This window comes from Phalacrocorax carbo, chromosome 5 (genome assembly GCF_963921805.1).
Source record: "Phalacrocorax carbo chromosome 5, bPhaCar2.1, whole genome shotgun sequence".
In the NCBI taxonomy this organism is placed as follows: Eukaryota; Metazoa; Chordata; class Aves; order Suliformes; family Phalacrocoracidae; genus Phalacrocorax; species Phalacrocorax carbo.
Genome location: NC_087517.1, coordinates 30,470,978 through 30,498,659, shown reverse-complemented (window position 1 = coordinate 30,498,659; position 27,682 = coordinate 30,470,978). Strand labels below are relative to the sequence as shown.

Genomic DNA, 27,682 nt, shown 5'->3' with positions numbered 1-27,682 from the left:
AAACCATTTCTCATAACAAAAGAGGCAGCACTGACATTGGGTGGCTCAATAGTGCAGTTCCTGAGACTGCTGACATGCACACGTAGAGCTACAGAGGCACGCAGGCACTGCTTTGTCTCTGCAGTCCGTGGGCCAGTTGTACAGTACCACCGGGGTGCGTCATTCGAAGGTGAGGTAGAATAGTGCAATGTCCAGGGCTTGGCTTCAGTAAAATACCTGCGCAGACTTGGGGGAATAATTTCCTTTTATTGTTCTTTAGTTTCCTTATTGGCTAAAAATTAGTCTAGCAGTTCTCAACCTTGTAGCCACAACACCTTGCATACTATAGCTGAGAAAGGCTATATCATTCCTTATTCGTATACGTGTCTATCATTAGAGTTCACTATTGAATGCTGTCTTTTGCAGAGACCTCCTGAGGCGTCTTCTCCACATTTCACATTTTTAAATGACCACCATGCATCTGACCCTGTAATATTGCAAACTGCCTCAGAAGCCAGCTCCTTACAACTGGTGTCTGAAGATGGGGACAACCTAGGCACCCTCAGAATAATTTTAGCTGCATGTTCCTGAAGGTGGCTATGAAGGGTCTTTGAGTGGAGGTTCATGCTGGCTTTTGCCTCAGTCCATCTCTCCATCGCCAGAAAAGCACCCACAGCCAGAAGGTAGGGGACATTGGCCGATGCTAGATCCCAGCCTGCCTTCTCCAGCAGCGTGGGGAGGGGAGGCTGCTCCTGTCCTGCCTTCCCAGCAGCATCTCCCAGTCACAGCTGCTGGGTAATGGATCGCAGCCCCAGGTTTTGCTGCAAGAACTTAATCTGCACTGTCGTCCCTCATTACTGCCACTCAGTGCCGTCGTGTCCAGCCATGAAGGGTCACAAGATGACATGAGAGAGGTCGGGCAGGGGGTGCATAAAAGGGCCTGGCAAGCACCGGGAAATACGGAAAGGCTAAAAAGAGAACAGCTACCCAAACGATGCTCCCAGCGGCTCGGCGAGGCTGGAGCTGGGCTCACATGAAGTTTTGCCGAAGGTCACTCTGCAATATGGTAACTCCCAGCTCGGCTGTCAGTGCCCATAAAGGCAGCTCTCCTCACCGTGCGGGGGTGGGGAAGGGAGGGCAAGGGGGTTTGTTTAGAAGCATTAGCGTGCCCCTCCCCCGGCCCCATTAGTGGCCCTTATTAAACCAACACAGACAAAGAGCAAAGATGCCCTCGTTAATGGAGAGTCTCCGATAATTACTCTGCTCTGCCGCTTCTTTTGGGGCCTGAATGGCCTTTGAATAATGTTTCTCTTGCTGTGGGTGCAGACAATACCCTCGCAGACTGCTTTAAGCGGTGCCAATCCCATTAGCAGAAGAATAGCAGGGCTTCGGGGTTGTGGGGGGGTGTGTGGGGCGGGGAGGCCCGCGGGCTCGCAGTGGGAACGGGGCTGCGCTGCCCACTGCTCCCCTCCTGCCCGCCACGGCCCAGGAAGGCAAAGCAGGCAAGTGCTGGGCGAAACTCCACCTCAGAAACAAGTTCCCTGTTTGAGCAGCGCCCCAGCCGGGGGGCTTGCGAGAGCCGGGTTGCCCCTCACTGCAGGAGCGCGGAGCCGGGCATGTCTGCCCACCAAAAGGGAAGGGTGGCACATCTGCTGGGAGGCAGAAGCCCCGCAGGACTGAAGGAGTGGCGTGCCTCCAGCCTTTCCTCATGTTCCCCAGGCACAGCTCTCCTCTTGCGCTCAGACGAGACACCAAAGGGGACGGAGGCCCAAGAGTCTCCGAAATCAGAATCGGGCTGTGCTGCTGCTTTACCACACAGAGGAAATGAGGTGGCAGTCATCCCTCTTCATCCAGTTGACTACAGAGCATGAAAATGGCTATACCACCCAATTTCAGGAGGGTTAATTTTGTGCTGCACACTCCAAGCAGGAAGCTAATTAGTGTGTTTAATAGGTAGCGATCAACCAAACTTGGAATAACTCTACCTCAGCCTTTCTCTTTGATCTCCTCTTCTGCATGATAAGTGAAAATAGCATATAGCTGGGCTGGCCGCGGTGTTTAATTTAATCATCTGATGATATTTATTTTCACAAACATGAACTCAAGGAACAATTATCGGAAAGGCTTCATCTTGTGCTGAACGCGCCAGTTAACGTCCTTTCTGTGAGGCAATAGCTCTATGTAGGGAGTCAGTAATTAAAATGTGTGAAAAAAAGGCCGATTCTTCAGAGGCAGCGGGGAAAGACAGTGGGTCTAACGCTCAGCTGGTGTGAACTGTCAAGTCTGTCAATGGCCACAATAAATGGGTATTGGTCCTTCCACATCATGCCAGCAAAGGATGTGCCCAAAAGGTTCTTGACAGCTTCTCAATTTGAGAAAGATGTTTGGATTCTTATCAACAGGAGCCAAACTCGGGAATACATGGTACAAGGACATGGTCTTTGGAAGATAATTCTGCAGTACTTATTGGAGAGGTTCAGATCTAAAGAAGAGCTCTCAGTCCCGCAAACTCTCCCACAAGCAAAGCAGATAAATTAAGTTTCTAGTGTTAACAGATAAAGCCAATTTAACCCTCTTTCAGTGTTACCCCTCTAGGCTTCCAGAACCATAATCTAAAAGCTAAGAAAAAGCTGTCATTTGAGACATTCCGAGTAGAAGGAAGATGACTTCCTTTATGTCTTCATCGCATGGAAATACAGGGCACAGTTTGTTTGCTTGTACAGTTAACCACCAGATGGCTCTACGCACTCTGTTCAGTTTTGGGCCATATGTTGGTGGTTGACGAGCAAGGGGGACAAAGCTGGAAGTCAAGCTGTGTGGAAGGTTCTGCTGGGTAGCTACCACCGTGTCTTTAACCAATATATCCTGCTTGAAATAGCTCATGATTTCATGTTGGAGGACGGTGATATTCTTAAACAATGAAAACTGCAAAATCTGGAACTTGCGTTCTTAAATATATATAGCAATAACAACAAAAACTTTTCCAGGGTTCATATTTCTTCAGAATTAGAGCATGTTATCCTGCAGCTTTGAAGGATAACATTGGTCGTTCATTCTTTTCCACTGGCACACAGACTGCAGAAAGGCTAATCTCTACCGGACTAGAGGAAGAAAATGTAGTTACCTGCTTTCAGATTCAGTTGTCTCAAGTTGTGGTAGAGGGACATGTGATGGATCACATATATAAAAATGTGATTTAGAAAGGTGGTGGAATCTCTTCCTCCTGATAATAAAATGGTGACAATTGTTTATGAAGTGCTTCTCAGACTGAATGGAAAATTAAAAACTTGAACCCAACCTGTTCCCTAGCAGCCAGTGTAAGAAAGGTGCATGTTAATTGCAGTTTGCCTAGGAAATGGAAAGTGTTACCCACCCCAGGACCTTTGCAAAGGGTTTCCAGCAGGTAAGAACAGAGTTAGGGATATCTAGAGCTGGAAAAAGTGCTCTTTTAGGCGGGTGAGAAAGACAAAATTAAGAAACCAGTATCAGCCTCTTTCACTATGTGTTTCCCTTCTTTCTTGGGGGAGTGTTTCCTGCAGACCCCTGCAGTGCATGAGGCAATGCTGCAAGGATTGGGGGGGAGGCCCTTGGTGCTGTCTGGCCCCAGGGAAGCATCTGGCAGGGCATGGAGCCCTGGCCCAGGGCGTTGCCTCGATGTGTTTGGCAAATGGGGCCCAAGGAGCCCCGTGGGACACGGCTGGGCTGTAGGAAAGAGAGGGGGGCAGAAATAGCACCTGCTTTGGGACTTGGCTGCTAAAACAACTGGGATTATTTTGGGTTCATGGTGCATGGTTACTGTCCTTCCAGATTTATGACTGCCAAGTGTATCTGGGAGTCTGGTTTTGAGCAGAAGGGTGATTGTTCTTGAACAAGGCCTCTCTGCTGTCCTCCCCTAAAAAGAAATTACATCTGTGCCCTTTTGCAGCCTGAAATCACTTTTCCACTATAGGTGGAAAATGATACACAGGCCACTTCCCAGAAAGCTACCTGAGTGTAATGTTGAATACAAGGCAATTTCTCTTCAGCACATCAGTGAAATCAGAACCAGGGGAGGGATGGATTTTTACACTTCTTTTTCAGTGCAGCGCACACTGCCTACGTGCCCTCCTCCCCTGACATTCGTGTCCCCACAGGTGACGGACCAGCATGCACTGTCCATCCCACACGAGTATCCTGGGCCTGGAAGGGAAACTCGTAGTTCGTAATTGGCAGAGACGCAAAGTTCTGAAGCATCGTCAGACCCAGGAGTCCTAGAGAGCCTCTTTCCTTCTGATGAGCCCAAGAGATAAATGTCTCAGTACCATTTGAGAAAAGGCTGGATGGTGATAAATAACCTGGCAAGTGATGATACTGCCTCGTCCCTTGAGGGATTATGGCACATACAGTTGAATTAGAATAAAAAGATCAATCTTTGACTGTTATGCAGTGAAGAAGCCATTCATCTTTAGGAGCAGGACTTGAAATGTATGGTGCACTAGTAATATATTATTTGTAAAGGCCATGATTAATTAATTTTCAGTCAAGTAAACTGGTATTTTTTTGTGCCAAAGGCTCTCATTCATCCTTGCTGTCGCTGAAATGAGATAACCCACACAAACACAACTTTGTTAATTGTGCCAGTCACATTTTGCAGTACATACTAAATGGATAGTGTGTGAGGACGAGAAGAAAGCTGATGGAAGCTAACCTAACACCTGCTTTTTGCTCTGGACTGTGAATCCTCTTGACGGGCTCAGTTCAGCACCACATTTTCATTCAGTTACATTTCAGCACTAAGCTTGTCTCTTGCTGCTCAGCACAGCACCACTGACTCCCTTGGGACGCAGGCAATGAAACAGCACAGTGCCTGGGATTTTTAATGTGTGCCACTCCAAATTGGTCTGTGTGCATCGGACATCAAAATTCAGGTATGTCCCTAACCCACACATGGGTATTTCTCACCAGGAGGTTATTTTTACAGGACAGGTGCTGTTGGGTGGGGTGTCAGGCTACATACCAGTGAAACAGACAATTTGTAATTGTTTTGTAGCTTTCTGTTTTCTTTGGGCAACAGGTTGTGCCAGAGGTGTTTTTGCTGCCCTGTGGCGATAAGAAATTCACAGGTAGTGTTGCTCCCTGCAGCCTTCACGCCTCGGTAAGTGTGCTTGCGCTCGGGGTTGTTAAAAATCCGTTCAGGATTTTGCAGTTTCCATCTTTCCTGAAGTCAAGTGTCAGCTCCCTGAAACTCTCAGATGGTTTAAACATTGGAAAGGTGCTATTTTACCCCTTCTGTTTAGGTAGGGAAAACCTGCGATTATTTTCCTAGGGGGAAAGGAGAGGCTGGCGGGCGACTGGGCCACGCGGGGCCGGCCGAGCCGCCCTCCCGCCGTTACCGGGGCCGGCGCAAGGCCGGAGGGTTACCGGCCGCTACCGGCGCCGCGGGGGCAGCCGTGCCCGGGCCTCCCCGATCCGCGGGGCTCCCGGCTGGGGCGGCGGCGGCGGCAGGAACCTTGGTGCCGCGGAGCCGTTTCCCGCGGCGGCCGGGAGGGCTTTGCGGCAGTACGCGGCCCCGCCGCCCGGCAGCGGCGAGGAGGGGCCGGGCCGGGCCTGAGCACCGGCGGCTGCGCTCCGCGCCGGGCCGGGGAGCCCCTCCTCGGAGCACAGGCGGAGCGCGGCCCCGGGCGGCAGGTAAATACTCCCTTGGGGCGGTGCGGGGCTGCGCGGGGCCCGAAGGGTGTGCGAGGCGCGGCAGCCGCCCGCCGCCGAGCGCCGGTGCGGGCGGTGTGCGAGGAGCCGGGCGCGGCTCTGTTTGCTTTTATAGCACAAACACGCCTGTAGTCATGTGCCCATCTGGAAGGAGACGTTCCCCTGTGCATCGAAAGGCCCTGTGCTTTAGTTTCCCCCCACCCATCGCCGCTCCCGATCTCAGCAGGAATTTGGGCTGCTCCCCCTCGGTAGAACCAGGCTCCGGCGTGTGGCAGGCACAGCTTGCGGGCATCGCTCGCTCTTTTGGTAGCCCAGAGTATGACATAATGCCGTTGTCTTCTTACATTGCAGTAAAATTGCTTCTTTTACGGAGCAAGCACCCGAGCACAGCCAGTGGACTTATACCTTCTGGAGTCAAATAGGCCCAACAGGAAAGTATCTGTTACGTGGGAATGTGCGCTAGCTCGAGCACCAGCAGAAATGCTGGGATCACTGGCATTGCAAGGTAAGATAAGGGAAGAAACTCGAGATTAGGTTTGTGTACGGAATTATGACTTGCTCCTGATCTGTCTTCTGTTCTGCAAATATGCACTTATGGCCCTGGTCCTGCAAAGATTTACAGACTAATTTTAGGCACTGCATAATCCCGCTAGGTGACTACAAAAAGTCTCAGTGTGTAAGAATAAGAAAGCATCTGATTCTTAGTAGGACCAATGCCCATACATTTTAAGGAAGAGTATTTTTCATCATGACCCTTTCAAGGCTTATTTATCCAAAATTAGTGAATTAAATTTGGGATTTAAAAAAATCAGAAGTCTAAAAAGTGAAACAGGGCACTACCTAGTGGAATGAGAGCTCTTATCAGTCTACAGTAGCTAGATATATTATTTCTGCAGAACCTTATCAGACCGAAGTCATGTTATGTGTTAACATTCCAGTTTCTTCAGATGATCCGAGGTTTCTACTGGACTTCTGCTAAGGTCTTCTGTAGAAAAGTTATAGTTTAGAAAACAGCAAGCGTTTGTGCTGAGTAGTCACACGACTCTGTAGCGGTACATGTGGTTACAGCCAGCCTGTGGGGATAGCTCTTGTGGCAGGGCTGCCAGGACCCAAGGGTTTGGGTTGCTGCGGTAGTTTGCCAAACTTCGGCATTATTCCTTTCCTTCCCCTGCCCCTCTTCCCCTGATAATTAATGTGCCAAACCACTGTGGTCCTGGCTGTTTTGAAAGGCAAGAGGAGGGCTTAGTTTGAGGTTCAAAATCAGTTTGTTATTAAACACTGTATTTCCATCAATGCCAGCATTCAACCACTAATAGTTACGGGAAATCCAGGTCTTGCGGTAGAAAGGCTTATACTGTTCCAGCTGAGCTCTTTGGGTACCATGGTTTGAGAGAGGAGCTGGCCACAGTCTCAGATCAGGGCTACTCAGAAAGCTGTGTGCTGGACAGATTTAGGTGTCAAGTATATTTTCTTAAGGCCATGCCATGATCTCAGGGAAGAAATGTCTCCCATGTTCCTGTGGGAGATGCTGTGTTTCTTACCCTCCTTCTGGCCTCTGGGGCAGTGACCGCTATTACTCCCACCAGTGGGGTTATACTGGGCTGTTCTGGAGCGTGATCATTGCTTCCTTCTTGTCATGCCTCAGAGAAACTACCCTGCAGAGCTAAGTAAAAACTAATTTTGTAGACTGGCATAGATGGTAAAGGATTCAGTTATTGCTATTTTTGCCAGCTAGTGCTTCATATAGAAAGGTCCCAAAGTACCTTATGAGTCCTAGTTATAAGGAGATAAATGTCTTCATCTGACAGCCCCCCTTCTCTATGTCCTCCATTGTTTAAATGCAGCAACCTCGGGTGCAGCAGGACATTGCTGCGCACAACAGCTGAAAGCTCAGCGGTCTGATTTCCAGCAGTCCCTGTAAATGAGTCCTGGAGGAGCAACATCCCCCAGAACAAAATGTGTCTTTTATTTCTGTTCAGGACTCACAGGGACAATGGAAAATGTCTTAATTTCTGAACTCTTTTTTTTTAAAAAAAGTCAAGCTTTTAAGGGCTGTCTGTCTTTTGCCTTCAGTGCAGTTCTAGAAAGTGTGGAGTGGGGAGATGCTTGTAAAATTTCAGTTTGCATTGATCAGAAATATTTATTTATTTTTAAAGAAAGTTTTATCTCACCTGGCATATACAGAGTTCCCCCACATGCTAGCAGGAGACAAACTGGTACATCATGGCAGATACAATTAGAAATATTAGACCAAGTCATGTTGTTTCTTAAACGTCCAGTTCAATCATGTTTCCTCTTGTACTGGAGGAGGTTTATATTGCCCCTCTTGGATACCCTGTTCCCTTACAGTTTCTGTACTCTTTGTCTGGACTGAGGAGGTAACAGGTTATTTTGTGGTGTGTCTCTGCCTGGCGGAACAGGCAGCAGTTCTTGTAGTTGGTGCAGCATGTAAAATGCAAGTTATACAACTTTAGACAAACCTGTACACAGAAAGCAAATGAACCCAAGTACAGAAATCATTCACCCTCCCTTGGATTGTTATTTGAAGCTAGAGGTATGTTCAAGACCACACATCAGTGCCTCAGGCCAAATCATTGCACTGCTTCATTGCGTTTGTCCAAATGGATTGTGTGCCTGAAGCGTGGGTTTGAGATGTGTGCCTCTAGATGATCTACAAGGGCAGTGATAGTACTCAGGAGAGCCTCTGATCCCCTGTGCCTGACATCCTTCCCTGAGAGGTCAGCCAGCCAACAGGCAGCACAAGCAAGGGCATAGTCTGGATTTTAGTCTGGTGTAACCTGTGAAGGTGCCCGCATGCCAATGGGTTTGGCTGGCCTGCAGCTGGGCCTGTGTGTTGCCATAGCTAGCTCCACTCCGGTCAGTCTGCTTTGCCTTCCGCTCCTTTCCTTGCCAGGGGTCCTTCATACGTTCTGGAGTCCCAGTCCAGCTACTCAGGTTTCAAATGGTTACTCATCCATGGGAAGTGATACAGCTCCTCAGTATTTGCTGGTGCTCTCCAGCCAGGAGGGATGTGTGTCAGATGGCTGCCAAGGCAAAGGAGTCAGTGGTAAAGGTCTCAGGAGAGCTGTATGACAGTCAGCCTCTGGAAGAGAAAAGCTTTCTGTGGTCCATCTTCCTCCACTGCAGGGTCCTCCTCACCCCCTGGACCTTCTTGTTCTGGCACAGTAGGCTGTTGTGTGCTTTTCAGCTTAGAGTTTCTTGCAGTTTAATTACTGTTTGTGAAGTGCAGTTAAAATTAAGGATAATGTATACTGCAAGAACTGTTTATTATTCATTGTTGTGTGCTCATCCCTGGATGAGCTGTTCTGTAGCTCTGATGTGTTAGTTCCCCACGCAGGGAGGATGCCTGGGGAGCTTCCTTGTTAAAGACACTGGGACAGATCAGCAGCTGGGGAAAAATCTATGCTTCACAGAGTGAGAATCATGTATCCTTGCTAAGGGTCTGATACCCCTCACAGAATAAGGCATCCTTCTTCCTCCCTAGTTTCACCTCTTTCTTCATTTCATCTTTTATTGGTTGGTGGTTTGATTTTTTTTTTTCCCCCCTGTAGTGTGGAAGAGATCACTGCTGTCTTTTAGCTTGACTGTGATTAGGCACCAAGGTAGTTGCAGCTGTTCCTGCTTTTTGCTTCTCCCTGGGTCTAGCAGGCAGGATGTGGGAGCTCTTCTTCACTGATCAATGTTGGCAATCAACTTCATCCTTAAGTGCAATGAGACTGTAGCAAACAGGTGGGTTTGCAACATGGAAATGGTTATTGTGTACATTCACAGTTAACCTCTCTAGTGCCTGGCCCTATAGCCAGGTATTCCTGACCAGAAAGCCTCTTTCTGCAGTTTTCGTGAGCTTTTCCTTAATATTGCCAGTGGTTTTGGGATTGTCTGAAAATTTTAAGCAATTAATTTCTCAGTTGTGTGTTGGGGAAAGAGGCTTTTGAAGCGGGGCTTTAAAAATGTGATCTAAAGGCAGTTATCCAGGCCATGTTGAACCAACCTTTGACTATCATATAGCAGCCTCTTTGAAACTGTGATCCTCTGTTTCATATGAAAAGTTTCTTGTAGTTTCATCTTCTTTGTGAGGTACTGTAAATTTCATCCAGACATTTGAATGATGAATCTAACAAGCTTGTGGGCTGAGTTGCTCATGTGGTGTACACAGCAGTAGTTCACCTGGGGTTTTGGAGTCACCTGGGCAGAAGGCTTGCCTTGTGCTGAGGGAACAAAATACAGCCAGGATACCAGAAAATGTGGTAGTTTGCACAGGTACAGTGTCCCAGCTGGTGCTCGCTCCCTGCAGTCATACCTTGTGAAATTCCTAGTTATCAATTGCCTCTCCAAGTTGAGTATGAGGCAAGCAGGAGTGTAGCTTTCAGTTGCTGCTCAGAGAACTGGCCACTGGATGCATGGGATTTGTAACCGCTAGGAGTATAAGTGTTTTGAACCAGGACTACTCTTCAGTTACATATGGATGGCACACAATACAGTAGCTCTGAATGGGGGTATTGTGTGCTGAGGCTTCAGCCACAGCAGCTATGATACTGTGCTTCCTGTACAGCTAAGGGAGAGAGGGCTTCTGCCTGGGAGAGAGACCTAGATGCCATCATGCTTTGAAAGACCTTCTGGTCAGAACAAGGTAGACAATGTTTGCTAAGTAGGCCTTGCTATACTGTAAATACATAAAGCATCATCTGCTGTCTAGTTACAGCAGGAGGATGCTGGAAAGAGGGCATTCCACAATACCTTGCATTGTGCTGCCACTGTCAGTTCTTCAACAGCTTCTGCAAGCATTCTGTGCCAGTGATGTATGGAATTGTATAGGCAATGGTAAAGACTTTGTGTGTGATGTTCGCCATCTGTGCGCCCTTATTCACTCTTCTACCCATTCAGGTACGCCCACCTGATAAATACAGCTCAACCTCTTAACTAAGAGATGGCACCTAAGTCTTCAGCTTCATAGGTTTTTTCAGGGATTCTGCACAGCAGAACCTGGTTTTCAGGGACTGTCATTGACCTAAGTGCGTCTCATTTAGATTCTGGGCAATACTTATACCTATCACTGATGTGACCCACAGAGCCACTTGAAATTGCTCTGCTACCAAATTGTTACCCAATTGAAAGAACATCTCTTTCTGTTTTCCTTGTTGGCATTGGAGTTTCAGCCCACAGTTGCAATGCAGTGCGAGATAAGCAGAGCTGGTTCCCACAGCAGGTTCCAAGCTGAGAAGGGGATAGGGCAAGCTCTCCAGTGGCTGAGGCAGCCCTGCTCTCTATTTGCATACAGGTAACTTGTAAATCTCCTTTTGTGCTCTTGAGATAAAATTCACAGAAACACCCAAATCTTTGCCAGGAACTTGAGCCTAAGAGTCATTAGGAATCAATGAGACTTTGGAGACTTTTAACATTATTACCCACCTTTTTCTGGCTATCTTCTGCTGGCTGAGAGCTCCTCTCATTTATGCATTTGCTCCTCAACATATTGCTTGCGAACATCAGTTTGGTTGTTCCTTTTTAATTCTCTCTCCGAATACAAAAGAAAAGGGGAAGTCCCTATTTATCTGTTGTGTATCACTCATTGTTTTGTACATCTCTATTACCTGTGTACTGAACAGGAGGTCCTGTGAGTGACAGAACTAACAAGACTGCTTACCAAGTTGTGTGATGCCTCCTATTCCTCCCTCTTGCTTTCCCCCTCTGCTTGTCAGTGTTTTCAGATCCATCTCACACTAACCACTTGTGCTGTGGCTAATTTGGAGAGACCCATGTGGTGGCACTGGCCTGCTAGGAAAGATAAGGGACTGAGTTTTGCCTACTTGCTTAGCAGGAGGGTGAGTTTGGGCCTGTTTCTTGTCCAGTGTTGAACCGCAGTTCAAGAACTGCATCTTTAAGGACACTAGTGCTTTGTTGCATCTGGTTGAAGTTATCTGTACAGTTCAAAAGAGGGAGAGAGAGAAGGAGAGTAACTGGCAGGTAGGCAGGATGGTGGCACAAACCCTGTTTCCTTAGGAAACCAAACTGAAAGGTGCTTCTTTTATATATGCTTTTTTGTATGGATTGGTGAGCTAAATGGATCTCTTCAGCCACTGGTTCCTAAACACATGCTGGCTCTAGCTTTCTCTCCTGCCTGAACTAGAACGAACTATCCTGAACGTAATACGTAAGCTGGGGTTACACAGCAACTGCCTGTTGTGGTGGTGTGTACCACCCGCAAGATTGCTTTCCACCTTTGCCTTTTCTGTGCTTTTTAATTTTTGCCATGGGATGTCTGGGTATTTCCCCTGGCCCATGGGGATCCAGAAAAGCACATCAGGAAGTTAAATGATCTCTTCCAGTGTATGTTCCTTGGCATTTATCATCTGTGATTTTTCTTTGCTGTCATACTGTGCTGTCACCTAGGTTAAGCCCTTGTGGCTTCTCTAGGGGAAGTAATCTTGACTAAACTGAACCTCTGTGTCTCACATGGCAAGACCAGTAATCCTTGCTGTTTACCGCAGCCATATGAGTAATGTGGCCGCTATAAACTCATCATAGTAGACTTTACTCATGTTGTAAGTGCACATTAATTATCTGACTGCTTGCACGTTCATGGCTGAAAGCTGTATCTAGGATAGACAGACATACAGAAAAGCGTGTTTTTCAGCTGCTGCAATCCCTGTGTCCAGCAGTTTTTGCTAAGTACAATGCACCATGTTTCTTCAACTTTTTTTCAGTGAGACTAGTTCCCAGGGACCTGGATGAGCTGTTAGGTTTCTGCTTCCCATAACAAATCCCTGCTTACAGTTGCCTGTAGCTTTGGCAGTCTTTAATAGTTTGGGCTGATGCTTCTCTCTTCCTCTCCTATTCACTGCCTTAGGCTGAATGTCTTTGGAAAATTTCAGGTGTTTCCAAGAAACAATACATAAGACAATATATTTTATACTAATTTAAAAGGAGTTCATCCTATCCTATTGTTTGACTTTTTTCCCCTTTTATGTGGGGGAAATGTTTTCCACTGCTTTCCCTCTTGGAGGAGATTCTGATGGAGCTGTTTACTGCCATATCAAAGTTTGCTTTCATTTGGCACCAAATCTGCGCAGAAGTCTGAATTGAATTTTTTTTGAGTGCCACTGTCAGAAAATGCCAAATTGTGTTTATGGAGGTTATGCGATTGCAGAATCCCAGTGCTAGTGGGAATTACTGCCACAACTCTATTTGATCTAAGGAGGTTCTTGGCAGTGTGGGAAGGGATGAGCCTGCGTCCACTGAGGTCACCCTTCACATCTTTATTGAGCAGGGCAAACAGACTAGTTTGGAAGGTATGAGTGCTGCAATCTGTGAACCGTGTGATGCAGGGGCCTGTCATCTCCTCATGACCTTATGATTCAGCATCTTACTAGATATGAGGTCAGTTTGTAGTTCAGCATCACCACACTTGCCTGCATGACACTGGATAGCTCCAGTCTCACAGGATCCAGAGAAATGTACAGCCACGTGAAGCCACCAGCCTTTAAAAATGAACCTGTTAAATGTAAGTGTCAATTTTCCCCCCTTGCTTTCCACCTTTCCTAACAATTTAAAATGAAGAACGGAGAAACTTTGCATCTGCTACCACTGAAATGTTTCAGTGGCACATCACAAGCCCTTCTGGAGTGATTGCTGCTCCAGTCCCTTGAGTGAGAGCAAGGGTGTATTCTCTGCTGTATTCGCCCCTGTGAAATGTCATCGTTGTATAGGCCAGCCTGTAGCTTTCACTGTTGGCATATGATTGTGTCAGTGCTGGTTTTGTTCAAGTGAACATCTGTTGGAGTTTTGCAGCTTCAAAATATCATTCTTCCTTTAAAGACATGCTGTAGAAGGATGTAGAGTAAGTGGACAGGCTGTACCATATCATGTTCCTTAGCCTGTTCCTGGAGCTCCCAAGCAGGGAGTAGAACGCTGTTCTGGGGTTGCTGGCAGGAATGAGCTTCAAGAGTGAACTCCATGCTGCATTAAGCTGACAATGCACATGTGCCCAGGATGAGTTTATTTCCCATTGCTGTCAACTGGCACAGTTGCACAGCTTTGCAAAGAATCTACTCCCATACTGTTGTGATTTGAAACCACTCCAGACCTGTTTTGCTCAGCCTTCTGGTTGCTGTTCTGGCTCTGCCTTCAGTGTCTTATTCTATGTTTACTTGGTGAAGCTGATCCTAGTCCTGGTTCACTATGAAGCTAGTGAAATGAATCCTTGCAAAGAGATAAGGGGAGAAAGATGCCAGTGTAAAGGCTTGAAGTTTCCATAGTTATCTGTGTGATTACTTATTGCTTTTGAAAATTATTTACTTGAAGCATGTTTGCAGACATCATGGTCTGAACTGCTGATCCGTTAGGAAGGAGAGTGAGCTGCTGCTTTCAAACACAACTGTGCTATGGCTGGCCACAACTGAAGCACGGATGGGAGGAAGCCAGAGGGTGGTTGTGGAGGGAGTTGGTTTGTGCCACAGGATTCTGTGGCCTCCTTCCTCCCTCTGGCTTGCTATAGGAAAGGGTGCCTATTTAAATGACTTTGCTAATATAAGTTAGGCAAATAGACTGTTCTGGATTGAAAAAAGAACCTTAAGTAGAAGTATTATCTATGTTTGATGCTGTTTAATAGATGTTTTTTCATACTACATGTAAGTCTTTATGGGTCTTGGTAGCACTTCAGAAGCTAATAGGCTGCTAATTATCAGCTCTGCCCAGGCTAATTAGTTATGTTAAGAGTGTATTAACCTAGGCAGAGCTCTGAGCTAGTGTAGCTCTGCTGCTTCTAGGACTTGAGCTAATGTGGTCAAAACTGGGATGTAGATCTCTGACTTTGGGCTGTTCTGAATGTACAGGCTGTAGGTACTGTGATTTCTCTTAGCATCTATGAGAGCTGTTCTCCCTTTAGCATAAATGCCCAGTCTCCAGGTCCCAAGAACTTGCACGCATTTTACTGATCTCCCCAATTTAAACATAACTACTGTGCACTTCCCTCGAGCGCGGCAGCACTGTGGATGGAGCTTCAAGAGGGAGAAGTTAGAAGGCAGCACGCTTGGTGCAACAGAATTCAGCAATGAGACACCCCCTTACTGCACCGCAGGGAATAGAAAGCCCCCTTCCTTCCTTCCTTTTCATATGCATGAGCTCAGGTGGGTCAATACAGCTCTTCAGTAGTTCTTGCTTTAAAGCCCTTTGCTATTCTTACGTTTTGTCCAGTGAGTCAGCTGCTTGGAAATAAAGATCTGCAGATTTGTGATGGTGCAGGATATGGTATATTTTGTTTTGCTGGTAGGATGCTTTGTCTTCCTGGGGTTTAGGTTGCCACATGGTTTCATGTAGGTTCCCAGTGATATTCTAGAGAGAAACTCTATGTGCAGTGCTCTGCAGCAGCCTAATAGCATTGATTTATTAGGCAAATACCACAGTTGTGTTTATGCAGACAAACAGGCAAAGTAGCTGCTGTAAAACTCATGTTGGTCTCCTAAAATTGGGAGTGCAACCAATCCGGGAGAAAAAGGCAAACTATTTGAGGCTGGTCAGCCTATTACACTAACCCTTTGTTTCTCAACTCTTTCTTAAAGCCCCATGGTAACCTGTACTAAGCATTCCCTAGGTGGCTGCGTTTGTGATGTTAGTTAGTACTGCCTCTCAGTGCAGCTTTCTAAAGATTGGTTAATAAATGGCATCACTTTGGTTCCCCTTTATCTGGTGCCCCATCTGCTCTCTGCAAGTTCCAAGGAGTGATAATGCACAGAGCTCACTCACACTGAACAACAGAAACCCCAAGGGGTTGTTCATACACAGTAACGTTGGTGCCAAATGAAGGAGAAAATAAAATCGAGACTGTGACTGTGAAAGGAGTGATGTGATTAAACATATTTATCTGGGAAAAGGCCCTTACTCATGTGATGTTTTGCTTTGCTTTACAGGTACTCTTCATCACTGTGAGCTTATTTGGTAAAGGGACTGTAGCCCCCTTGATCAGTGCATGCTAAGTCTCCCACCTGAAGACGGGTTGATTTGGTTCCTTTCTGCCACTAAGGACTGTGGTTGGTGAATGTATTTGCCCTGCCACCTCTTAGTTCACGGTGTGCCAAGGGCAGATGTGAAGCAGTTCTTTCTCTGGATATTGATGTGGTATCTTCTTAACTCATCACGACGCCTCGTGCCTGCTGGCAGCAGGGAATATGGAGGCTCTTGAAGTTGATGACATTAGCCCTGCCTTGGAAGTGACTGAAGACTTTTTCAATAGTTTTGATACTAAGCTTGAGAATATTGTGCAGCCCTCTGAGGTTTACGGTGTTCAGGAGGTCCCCGAACTGGTTGGACATGAGGTATTTGATCAGATAACCGAGAGCAGGAATCTGAGGAATGTCACCTCCTTGGCCAAAAGTAGCCTCATCTGGGATCACTGCAAAAATGGCCTCTTGGAAACCAAAGCTCAGACAGCATTCCCTGCCAAAGACCAGTGCATGGTGCAGAGGGGAACAGCTGCTGACAACCTTGCTTGGGCAGAGGAAGGGGAGACCGCAGCTTTTAACATCTTCAATATCTGCCAGCGGAGGAGAGACAGGCCTCGCTCGGTGAATGACATCCTGGTGCAGAATGAGGAGGCCTCCACATTCAAGCCAGGACACAACAGGTCACGCTCCGATATCAGCCATGTAAACTGGGGAGTTGTCTTCACAGGCACCTCACTGCAGCAGCCACCTGCACCTGGTCAGGACAATAACTGTGCTCTGCTCTCTTACCTGGCATTAACCAAGGGAGAAGACATCCAAGGAAACACAGGTTTGTGCTGATGCTTTATTGTTTCTGTTGATATGAGGGCTTTCCTATTTGTTATTAATATTTGTCTTGAAAGAGGAACTGCATGTTTAAAAAAACCAAACAAAAACGCCTCAAAACACCTGCGAGGTAGCTCTTAAGATGATAGAAACCAGCGTGGCTCTGTTGTCTTTGATATAGTTCTGTCTGTTCGTCTCCCTAAGGATCAGTGTTTAAACCAATCTTGACTTCTGTTCCTTCCATGGTTTGGAAAACTAAGCATGTTTTACTTTTTGCTTCTGTTTTGTTCAGTTTGGCTTGGGAAAAAATAATTTATTTGTTACGTATTTCTGATAATTTCCTCACCTGATTTTCCCAAACTAAAAAAACCCCTTTGAATGCTAAAGCTATTGGAAGAATGGCAAATCCAAACAAAGGTAGTTTTCATAAAATTTAAAGAGTGGCCATTAAAAAGAGGCCATACAAAGCTTTACTATGAGGCCCAAGATCTCGGCTCTGTTTCTTTAAGAAATGCTGGCTATTCAGTCCATAAACAATTAACAAAAACTCAAGCATGCAATTTGTGCATGTCAACATTAAGGCATCTCTGCCAGCTTTGTATGGGGTACGGAAGTCTTGTTATCAGATTGAGGCAGGCATCTCCAGTGAGCCATATGAAGCAGTATTTCACCAAGCGATATTTCTTCCTTTTCCTTTCTCAAGCACTGCACTAGCAGAGGTTGTGCTCGGGGCTTCGGAAACACTGAACCAGTGTCTCCATTTCCATGATTTATTTTATAGATGCCAGAGATGGACTGGGTATTTATGGAAAAGAAAAGCAGTTAGTGCCACAAAGGTTTTATAATCTAAATAAAGGCAGGAGTTTAACAAAGGAATTTAAAAATCAAAGAGTTGTGAAAGCACGCGTGTGTGTATGGTGGAATGGCTCCAGTTATGAATAGGTAGCCTGTTCAGGGTCAAAACAAGCCTTTTGGGTTAGGTTTTTCAGATAAGTCAGGTATTCTGGAGCTTGAAAAGCAGGTGCCTAAGTGGTGGTGTTTGTGGATATGTGCATATATAAAAATATATATAATATATAGGTATATATGTATGTGTATATATATACACACAAACCTGTAGGTTATTGTGTTATATTGTGACATAGTTGCTGTATCCCAAAGAAGGGTGCTCTTGGTTTACAAAAGCAAGTACACCTGCTGTTATTTTTGTTTAGGGAGATATATTGCTTCTCGTAGAGTTGGGTCTCTGTTTTGCATCCTTCCTGTGGAAGGGATGCAGAACAGGAACACACCCAGAAGCCTGGAGACAGAGCTTGCCATTTCTGTCAGCTGTATCCTGGGCATCTCATGAGTTTGACTTAGTAACACCTTTATGTGCCCACAGAAACACCATTAAAATCTAGCCATTACAGGTCAATACGTGTCCTCGACAGTGTTTTAGGCTTAGTCTTTTTGGCCCAATTTCCCCACACAGCCCTCAGAAAAAGAAAGGGCTTATGTTACTTATACTGTTTATAATAAGAAATAGCTAAGCCATTCTGTGTTTAAAGACCTGTTCATGCACTTATTCAGTGAGAGTGATTTCTAGCTGCCACTGGATCCCCAAGCCTGCCAGTCCAGCTGGTTCTGAACAGCATAGTCCGAGGCTGAACAGGTCTCCGTTCTGTCAATCCAGGGCTTAGGCAATTGCAAGTGTACATTGGGTTATACCCTAATGCATTGCACCTCCATCTGAGGTAAAGCAGATTACATTCTCCTCTCCCTTACACAAAAATGCAAGACAGTGTGATGCAATTCTTCATAAAAGGAAGCAAAATGGAGAGTGGAAACAATGATGTAGGTTTTTCTTCCCCTTCTGGCAAACAAAGAAATTTTATTAGGAACTGCAGCGCTGGGACACCCCTGCTTCTGAAGTCAGGGTCTGCATACTGCAGCGTCTCCCCCCTCCTGGGTGAGAGTCTCAGCACTTTCAGAAGCTGGGGTGTCTGCAGTGTTGTCCTCCTTCGACCCTGGCTCCCACTTCAGCTGTTCCAGTCCATATTAGCTGTTTTGGTCCGCTTTGCTTAGAGGTGACAGACTCCAGGGAGATGCACCAACCTTCTGGAAGCCCTAAAAGGGCCTTCCTGTAATCCAGAGTCAAGGACTTCAAACCAGTGCCTAGAACAGCTTGATAGAAAACCCATGATATAACCATGAGAGGAAAAGATAAGAAACGTGCTCTGTGTACAGTGGGATCTAACAGTGGGATTCCTTAAGCTAATTTGTGTCCAGGATTTAGTGACCCAATCTCAGTGTGTTCCCAGGGCCTGCTGCTTTAGCAGTAGCAGTGGAGTTCCGTGGTACTCTTCCCAGCCCCTCAGCAGGCACTTGTGCTCTTTAAATGCACTTCATGCAATGAAGTTTTTCTCCATACAGAAAAAGCAAATAAACTGTGTTATTAAGAGTATATAATGATGTACTCTTTATTGTTAGGATTTCATGTTCAACAGTTTATAGTTGTGAGTTATAACTCTTTAGACCTGGTATTTATAAAGTAGTTTTGTGAAGCATAGCAATATTAGCACTCTTAAGAAAAACAGAAATTGACAGATTTCCATGAAGAAAACTCTTGTTTTTATACTATCTGCAATAGTGCTAGGTATCTTATAGCCCATCCATTTATTGATTTCTCTATGGTACCAGGAACAAGTCCCATTGCTGTGCTCAGCGCTGCCAGAAGTGTAGGTCTCTTCAAAATGGCTTTTTACAGAAGAGACTCTGTACGGTCAAGTTCTAGGATCTTGGAGGTGAACTGAGCAAGGGAAGGAAATGGGCTAGTAAAAGTGACTGAAGAACAACTCCCAGTACTCACCTGTAGCCCAGCAGCTATCACTGCCTCTAAGGTCCTCAGCCTACACTTTTTCTGCTGGTTTTTGCAAAGGTGCAAGGCATTTGTCAGTGCTTGCTGTATGCCCTCCAAGAGCCTTTCTTCATGGGATGTTTGAAGGCAGTGGTACCTTCTTTGAGGAAGGAGAACTTCTGTGCTCTGAAAATGCACTCTTTTAACCTGTTTCCTTAACCTGTTCTGTTCGGCTGCTGTGCAGGTTTTAGAAGGTAGCCATGGTATTTCTTCCCTCTGTGTTTACAAGAGAGCGTGCCATAGAGTTTGATGCTACTGTGAGCTGAGCTGAAAAAAGAAAAGCAAAAGCAAGAAAGTAGATGTTGCAGGTACGTGTTTCTGGGGCTGATAATTATTCTCCACAAGAGACCGAAAAAATGTATTTTAAGGTTGGGTAAAAGCTGCTGCAGTAGTTGAAGGAGTCATAGTGGCCACAGCTTGTGGAGATATCCCTTTCCAGGGCTTTAATACAGATTAAGTGAGTGCATATGAGATACTGAGAGCAACTTCAGCCACTCCTGTCAGTCCTCATTGGGGTAAAGGACTTCCCTCTGGAGCCTGCAGAGGTCTCCCAGTCCTCCGAGGCTGGCCAAGTTGCTGCGCAGATTAAGTCTTGACAATTTTTTTTTCTTTATCTTCATAGTATATTTATTACTATATGCTTATCTGTTCCTGCTGCTTACTTTTTTATAATACAAATAAAATTGAACTGGATCCTTTCCATGTGCTGTGAAAGAAACAGATATGAAAAGAAGCTGTGCCTTTTGGGGCAGTATGTCCTTAGGCCTGCTGGCAAAACAGCTAGTGTACTAGAAGTGAGCACTGTTTGTGCTACAGAGCAGTGTCAAGCGGTAAGTGGAGCTAGCAAAGACGGAAGTTGTAAGCAAATTCAAGGCAGGCTTTTGTATTTCTGGGCATGTAGCCTGGCAAACAAAGGGAGAATGCTCTTTCTGTAGCATCCAGTGAAAGCTTGCTTAGATCATTAAAACACAGTGTGTGAGCAGTTATTTTGGTAGTCATGTGGATGTTTTCATTCAAACACAGCCACTCCTGAGAGCATGGGTGCTATAGTACTTTTCCCAGGTAGCTGTTTTGTTTGCCTGCCATGCCTGTGAGCTTGGGAACTCCAGAGCTGTCACTGGGTTGAGCACCTGCATGCTGACCAAGTGTCCTTACTGCAGAAGGCTGACGCGTTGTGCCCCTCTCCAACAAGCAGCTGTGGAGGTACTCAGCCAGCCCCACTGATTTTTGGCAATATGCTCTGCCAGGAAGCTGAGCCTATGGGGTGTTTGCAGCACTGTGGCATGGCAAAATACACATACCAGAAAAAGGTGACTGCCTTAAAACTGGCCAGCAGGCCCAAATGCTGTTGTGTGTGATTGAGGCCAGGATTTAATCTCCTTCTTTCAACTGACTGATTTAAAAAATAACTTCCCAACCCCACTCTGCCTCTCTTCACATTTTTCTATCGGGCTGGGGCCTAGCCATCATTTGGGACACTTGGAAGGTATGATCTTGTACTCAGAGTTTGTGCAGGGGATATTTCAAGAGAGGTTTGGGCCCCTCTTCGTATAGCTCTTGTACATGTTACATACTTTTCCAGTGTGTTTTTGTGGAGGTGAGACATCTAAATCTGTATTCATGAGCAATACACCACTTATTAACAGGCTGGGGATTGGGGATGATCCTTGAGTTCTGAGGGGTCATTTTACAGTGCTGCTTTCTCTTATTCTAGTGACCACATGGACTTTATGTTCGGGTATTCTCTTTGTTTGCCAGACATCCTTACCTTCAGCAGAGTAGTGGTGGCTGGTACTAGTTCTGTGCCAGTGATGTTAGCTCACGCAGCCTTTAGTGGTACATATCAGTGTGCTGAGCAGGTTTGTGGTGGTGGGTTGCAGAGCAGCAGACAGCAGTGCCATCAGTTGCTGCTGCTGTTGTCCTGCTCAGGGAGGAGCTGTAAAGTCAGCTAGTGGGAACCGGCAGGTGTGGCAGGTATGGGAGCTGCTGCAGAGGTGGAGGTGGTCAGAGATCCTGAGAGGTGTGAAATATTGGAGGTGTGAAATGCAGCCTTCATGCCTCCCCTCCAGTGATGGCTAGGTAAAGCCTAGCTCCTGACCCATCTACCAAGGAGGTTTCTGAAGCCTCATTGCCATTTGTGATTTTGCAAAAACACCCCTGTAGCATTGTCTTTTTTCTGTGGTATGTAAAAGCTACACAGCCAGGGCAGACCAATATGCTGTTAATTGCTACTGGGATGGCAGAACATTATAGATCTGTGGTGTTGTGCAGAAGATAATGGTGCTGTCGTCCAAGAGGCAGATGTGTGGAAACAACACTTCTGCACCTTCCTCTCTGGAGAGCAGGAAGCCTCCAACCACTTGGAAATAATCCCAGAGGTATCAAGCCAGTTGGAGAGCTGATGCCCCTACTGATGCCAATTTATTTCCAGCATTAAAAAGTAGTCAAGAAAAAAGTAGCTGTACTGCAGAGTTTTGGGGGCTTTCAAAACTTAAGGTGACAAAAATGTTATTTAAAATCCTATGTGAGTTGTTTGCCCTCCACCCTGGGGTTCCATGAGTGCCAGGGACTGTCTGTGTGTCTAGCAAGAGATAGCCTGGGAGATTACAGCTTAAATACACCATGCAGTAAGGATAGGGAAGGTGTGTAGGGACAAAGAGAGTTAAGGCACTTTACCCAAGATCACATGGGAGTATAATTTGAGTCACCTGATTTAAACTCATCTCCTGGATGATATTTCCCCTCTAACCTCCCTGACTAATCTGGGGAGTGCAGCACTTGTTCCCTGCAGGCTCACTCCTGATTGCTCCTTGGGCTTGGGCACGGGCACCCTCGGAGCTGGAAGGGCCATGGGGAGCTGGCAGAGAGCAGCAGCAGCAGCGGAGGGGGCTTGGCTGGGTAGCTGCCTCAGGTGGAGGGAAATGTGACCTACTCCACTCCCCTGCCTGGGAGGCTGTGGGAGGGTGCAGGGTGATGGAGGGGGGAGCGCAGTGGGAGGTGATGGGGGTGGCTCACATACAGGGGATAAATTCACAGTGCAGGAGGATTTCAGTAGGTAGCACTGATGAGTTTGGTTGTGAAGCGGTTCTGGTTGGGAGGGTTATTCTTTATGGAGATTTCTGCTCTGGAGTTATGGCACTACATAAAGCTAATGAACAGAGTTTTCATCTCCTGGGGCAGTGCTGATTGCTTCCAGTGATGTTGTGATGACTATCATAACTGAGTTTTCAGGTTAGTTGCTATTATTCCCTTAGTGGTGTCAGCTAACTCTCCTAATGTGAACTGACCCTGTGTTTGTAGCTTTGACAGTTACTTTATACCCTATCTTCCTTCTTTTTAAAACTGACTTGAGTGAATTATTTAAAAAAATCGGCAAATCCGTTTTTGTTTGATAGTCTCACTTCTTTTGCAAGTGCTGCTGTTTTATGCATCTCCTAGCTGGTGGTAGGTAACCATCTCTTTCAACTCATTATACTTCTGTTTCTTCCAGAGTTGAGTCCTTTTCTGGGTTGGTCTTGCATTTTGACTGAATCCCAGTCTCCTCCTCCACTGCCCCCTTTGGCACAGGCACTGTCAGTCTGCTCAGCAAATGCTATATAAGTGTTCTCCTTTTTGCAGAGGAGCAAAAAGGATTCAATGCAGTGGCTGGGCAGCCGGGATCCTGTAGGCTTCAGCAGAGTTTCTTGTGTGTTTCTTGTACAATGCCACACCTGAAAGGAAAGACATAAAGAATCATTTGTTCAGGTTCTCTGTCCATCTGTTTAGGCAGTTCATTCAGGGAGGAGGTTTTTTTGGTGAACACCTAAGCCAACCTCACTAGCAATGCATAAATATAAAAATTAAGAGTTTGCAAGTTCAATATTTTCAAAGCAGGTTTTGCTTTCCCAAAGCTTAAGGAAAATCTCTCTACCCTTCTGCTGGGGAAAGATGCTGTTTCTTTATATAAATTAATGCAAACTGCTACAAGTCCCATTGCTCTAGTGGTCCCTTGAGAAGAGGTGGCACTGGGCGAAGAAGCCAGATTTGGCTCCAGGACAGCCATCTGCAGGAAATTGGTGGCTAAATATCAATGCCATTATTTCAGAACCAAGTGGAATCAGATATACTTGGCTGAAAGAGATATCCCTACAGAGCCAGATGGGAAAATAGACATGAAGAAGAGACTATTTTTAAGTAGGAGGGAAGTGGACATTGTGGATCTGAGTCACGCTGGCTGAGGCAGAGGCAGGGTTTGTCCAGGACCTAGCATAACCTACCAAGCAGGTGACTAGCTCCACCCAATTTGAGAGCATTTTAGGTCCCAGAGGTGTCTGTTAAGTTCTATGGAAATCAGAGAGGAGGGCTATTGACAAAAACTTTGTAACTTATGCTTATATCTTACTAAGCATTAGAGAACCCAGAGAGGAGTGCCACCTCAAGAGACAAGCCCCTCAGAAACTAGGCATATCTGCTTCTGCTCTTTTCCAAGTTACTTGGCATTATTGTCATCAGAAATGCTTCAGTGGTGTACAACAGGGCAAGTCTTCCTGCTATACCAACAGGGATGCAAGTACAGTCCGTATTCAGGAGAATATATCTTTCGGATGTGCTGGGACAATGTTTGAGCTCCCTCTCCTGCAGTGCTGGTTGCACCAACTGCCCCCAAGTGTGGAGAGGGGTAGGTGTGTGCTTGATGCAGCCAGCGTTCTTAGCCAGGACGAGTGGGCAGTTCCCAAAGGAGATGAGAGATGCTGAGGCAGATATTGCCCTGTCCTCAGCTGTTGAGACTCTGTTTACCTCTGCCTTCTTCCCCCTCTTCCCTTGAAATTATAACTCCAAATAGCTCAGGCATGGGCCATTTGCTGTGATTATTTCCCCTTTTTTACTCTTCCTCAATTTATTCTCCCTGTCTCTGTAGGGAGGAAAAGAGATGCAGTTTCTGTTTGGAAGGTGGATGGAGTGATGGTAGCATTTGCTCTCTGAGTGGGAAGGTATTATCTGGCACACTGCACATCGAGGAGATAAAGGAGCAGAGGGTTGAAGGGTGCATGTGTATGTGTAGCATATGGATTCAACCTGCCAGCATCTATTGCCTTGACCTAAACAATATAAGGCATTTGAATCTTAATCAGGTTGGCTGCTGGTTCTGTCCCAGTTAGAGCGAGAATCAGTGGAGCTGCTTTCATGGGAGCTTGAACGGAAGGAGCAGAGCGAAGGAGGGAGAGGGGGGTGCCTCTGTGAAAGGCAGGGAGAGATAGCCTTTCTCTAACTCAACAAAAGACAAGCAAACCTGTGTGCAGACGAAGGAGGGGTGGCTGGGGGAAGGTTACGAGTTGTCTTATTATGGAGAAGCTTGAACTGTCATCTGTACTTGATGGAAGCGAGAGAGATTGCAGTTGGAGCTGCAGAAGCACTGCCTCCCTGATTGGGTTAATAGAAAGGGAAGATGACTCCAGAATGGCTGCCCATTATCTGCACTACAAAGGGATTAGTGTGGGTTTCAGAGAAATTAATGGCTTTTGAGTTAGCGCAGAAATACTAATGAATGTCAGGGCCAGAGATGTATGGTGAACAATATTTCTTTTAGTGTATGTGAGTGTGCATGTGCACGTGTATCTATCCATTTGGGGTATGAAAGCATGCATTTTCTCTACCATTTTGAGTTTTAGATTAGGCTTTCATTTTACATATTTAGCTGAAATACTCGCGAGTAGCTTATTTGTTGGCAAGGCATAGTTATAGTGGTTTCTCTTCCACCTTTTCAGACCCAATGCCCAAGTAACAGTTTTTTTAATTGTTGTTATGGTTTTAGTCATATGTGCAGGAAACCTTTGTAGGTAAAGTGTAGAGTGCTTTGAACATGGCGTTAAATGCAGGCTCTGCTCTGAGTAAGTAGGCTATGTGGGAAAGCTGAGGCTGAGCTGGCAAGGCGAAACCAAAGTGCCCCCTTTTTGGTAGTGTGGATGGGAGGTGGCATCCTTCCCCCATTTTTTTTAACCTCCATGAGGTTTGCATGCTCCCATTAAGTATATCAAGCAATTAATTCTCATGTATGTTCGTTAAGTTTAACTGAAACATGTCTACTTAATCCTTAGAAATCCTTAGAAATCCTTAAAGTTGGTCTTCACCGAAGAGCTAGCCAAAGCATTTACGCTGTTGCTGTCCTTAATCCTCCTCCTGACTGTGCATGAAACAGTCACAACCAACTACAGTAATGCTTTCAGCCAAGGATGGGAACATCTCCTTAGACTGTATGTTACAGCCCAAGATCTGTTTTCTCACCAGTTGGTATCAGAAGCCCTTTGGACAGTTACTAACTCCCTAAATACTCGTAGTCCCTGACTCTCCTTGTGCCTGTGGGAGGACAGACAGACTTGCCCATTAGCCGGTGGTGGTGAGAGTGGCTTGGCCGGCAATGCTGGCTGTATTAGCTGGGAAGCCCAGTACATGTGGGGATGCAGTAACTTCTAAGGTGAGTAGGCTCACCTTTGTCTCTTTGTTTCCAAGCTTCATCAAGCCCAGATGCTTCTGTTCTCTTACCTCTGCATTGAAGATGTCCTAGGTATACTTGGAGGTGATCATGTCTAAAACTTGTTAGAGTGTGGCCTGTTATCATGAGTGGTAACTGGTTAAGCTGAGATGCTGACAATACTTTGCACCTCCAGCTGTCTACTGTATCCCTCTTTGGAAGGTTGTCAGCCCAAGAGTAGAAAACATGAGTGAAACAGCTCCTGTATTGCTGCGGTTTGTAACAGTATATGTTAAGGTCAGCTGATGCTGGTTTTGTTTGGACCTAATTGTGCCGGGCAGCTGATGGAGAGGTGTTCCCAGGTGCCTACCTTGCTCCTGCATTGGGAATAGCAGTCTCCAAGGGAGGTGGACAACTGGAGGCAGAAACCTCTTAACTTGTGTGTGTTAATTCTGCCACTGTTTGTAAGTCAAGACGCATCACAAGTACCCTTACTGGAAATGTGAAGTAGAAGTCAAATGGGAGCAAGAATTTGTTCCTCAGGCTGGGTTGTTTTGGGGTGCCAAGTGTTAAAGTCAGTGTTAGAGGGTAACACTGAACGCCACTGAATTTATACAGGGACCAACAAAAATTGTATAGAGCCACATGCCCAGCCCAAGGTCAAAATACGACGATTGCATGTATTGATGGTGGCTGAAGTGGTACAAATCAGATTGGAAAAAATTTTGCACGGAAACCTTTTTTTTAAAACTCTGAAATGCTCTAGATAATTCCTTTTAAATTCATATCACTTTGGAGTGACTTGTGTATGGCTGGTTTTCTGGGGTGAAGAAAATTCCCCTCAATTTCGTCTTGGGCCGAGGTTTGTGAAAGGGTCTGCTCTGAAGCACCTGAAGTGCTGAGGCACTTAGATATGTGTGTTTGAATCTGGGCAGCCTCTTACTTTTCATTTTTGGTCATGTTTGCTGGTCCTGAGCCTGATTCGCATGAATCAGCAGGGCTTTGCTCTAGTAAATGGAGCTGTGAAAAATGTTCTGGTCCTGGGTCATGCTGAAGTGTGGTAAGAAACTGCTGCTGTTGGGCACAGCTCTCCCTTCCCTGTGTCCTGGGTGAGTCCAGGCGCAGTGCGTGGGTGCTGGCAGCAGGGCTGTTCTGGCTGGTTCCAGGAGCCCTACTGTGAGGCACAGCTGTGCTTCTCAGCCACAGGTGGGGCCCCTCTGGCACAGTGCATTTTAGATAGGGCAAAGCACTGCACCGTGGTGTGAGGAGTGAAGAAGAAAGTGTGAGGAGCAGCCTAGGGTTAGAGGAGGAGAACGTGCTGCAGGGATTCCCCTGCAGATCCTGGGGAGACTATGTGGAGCAGGTATCTCCCTGCAGTCCATGTGGCACTCCATGCTGGAGAAGGTGGAGATTTCCTAAAGGAACCGTAGCTGTGGAGTGCTCACACAGGAACAGGTTTATTCTGAAGGACTGCAGTGCCTGGAGAGGATCCACACTGGAGCAGGAGAAAAGTGTGAGGAGGATGGAGCAGCAGAGAGGAACTGACCATGACCCCCCATTCCCCTTCCCCCTGTGCTGCTTGGGACAGGGGGAGGCAGAGGGCTTGTGTGTGAAAGCATGAAGTTGGGCCTGGGAAAGAGGAGGGGTATGAGAGGAAGGTGTGTTAATCTTTATTTGTTTCTCACTGTCAAAATCTATTTTAATTGGCAATAGATCACTTGATAATATTGTACTCTTCTGGACTAGGTTATGGGAGACTTGCAGTGTTTTGTTGCTCTGTCCCTATTCTTCTGGATAATCTCAGGAAAATTGCTTTGTTTCTCCGTCTCTCTGTTTCCCTGTCCCCTTTTTGTAAGGTGTTTGGTACCTCTGGGTAAAAAAGTACTG

General features: G+C 46.2%; 1 protein-coding gene across 1 annotated transcript in view; it reads left to right on the top strand.

The window, feature by feature from the left end:
- Nucleotides 1-5,304: 5,304 nt before the first annotated feature.
- Nucleotides 5,305-27,682, top strand: part of PLEKHM3 (pleckstrin homology domain containing M3) — a 90,589-nt gene continuing 68,211 nt past the window's right edge. The window contains exons 1-3 of the mRNA XM_064451845.1: nt 5,305-5,646; nt 6,016-6,169; nt 15,591-16,452. Of these exons, the coding sequence (XP_064307915.1) occupies nt 15,849-16,452 (604 nt within the window). The 5' untranslated portion in view covers nt 5,305-5,646; nt 6,016-6,169; nt 15,591-15,848. The remainder of the gene's footprint in view (nt 5,647-6,015; nt 6,170-15,590; nt 16,453-27,682) is intronic.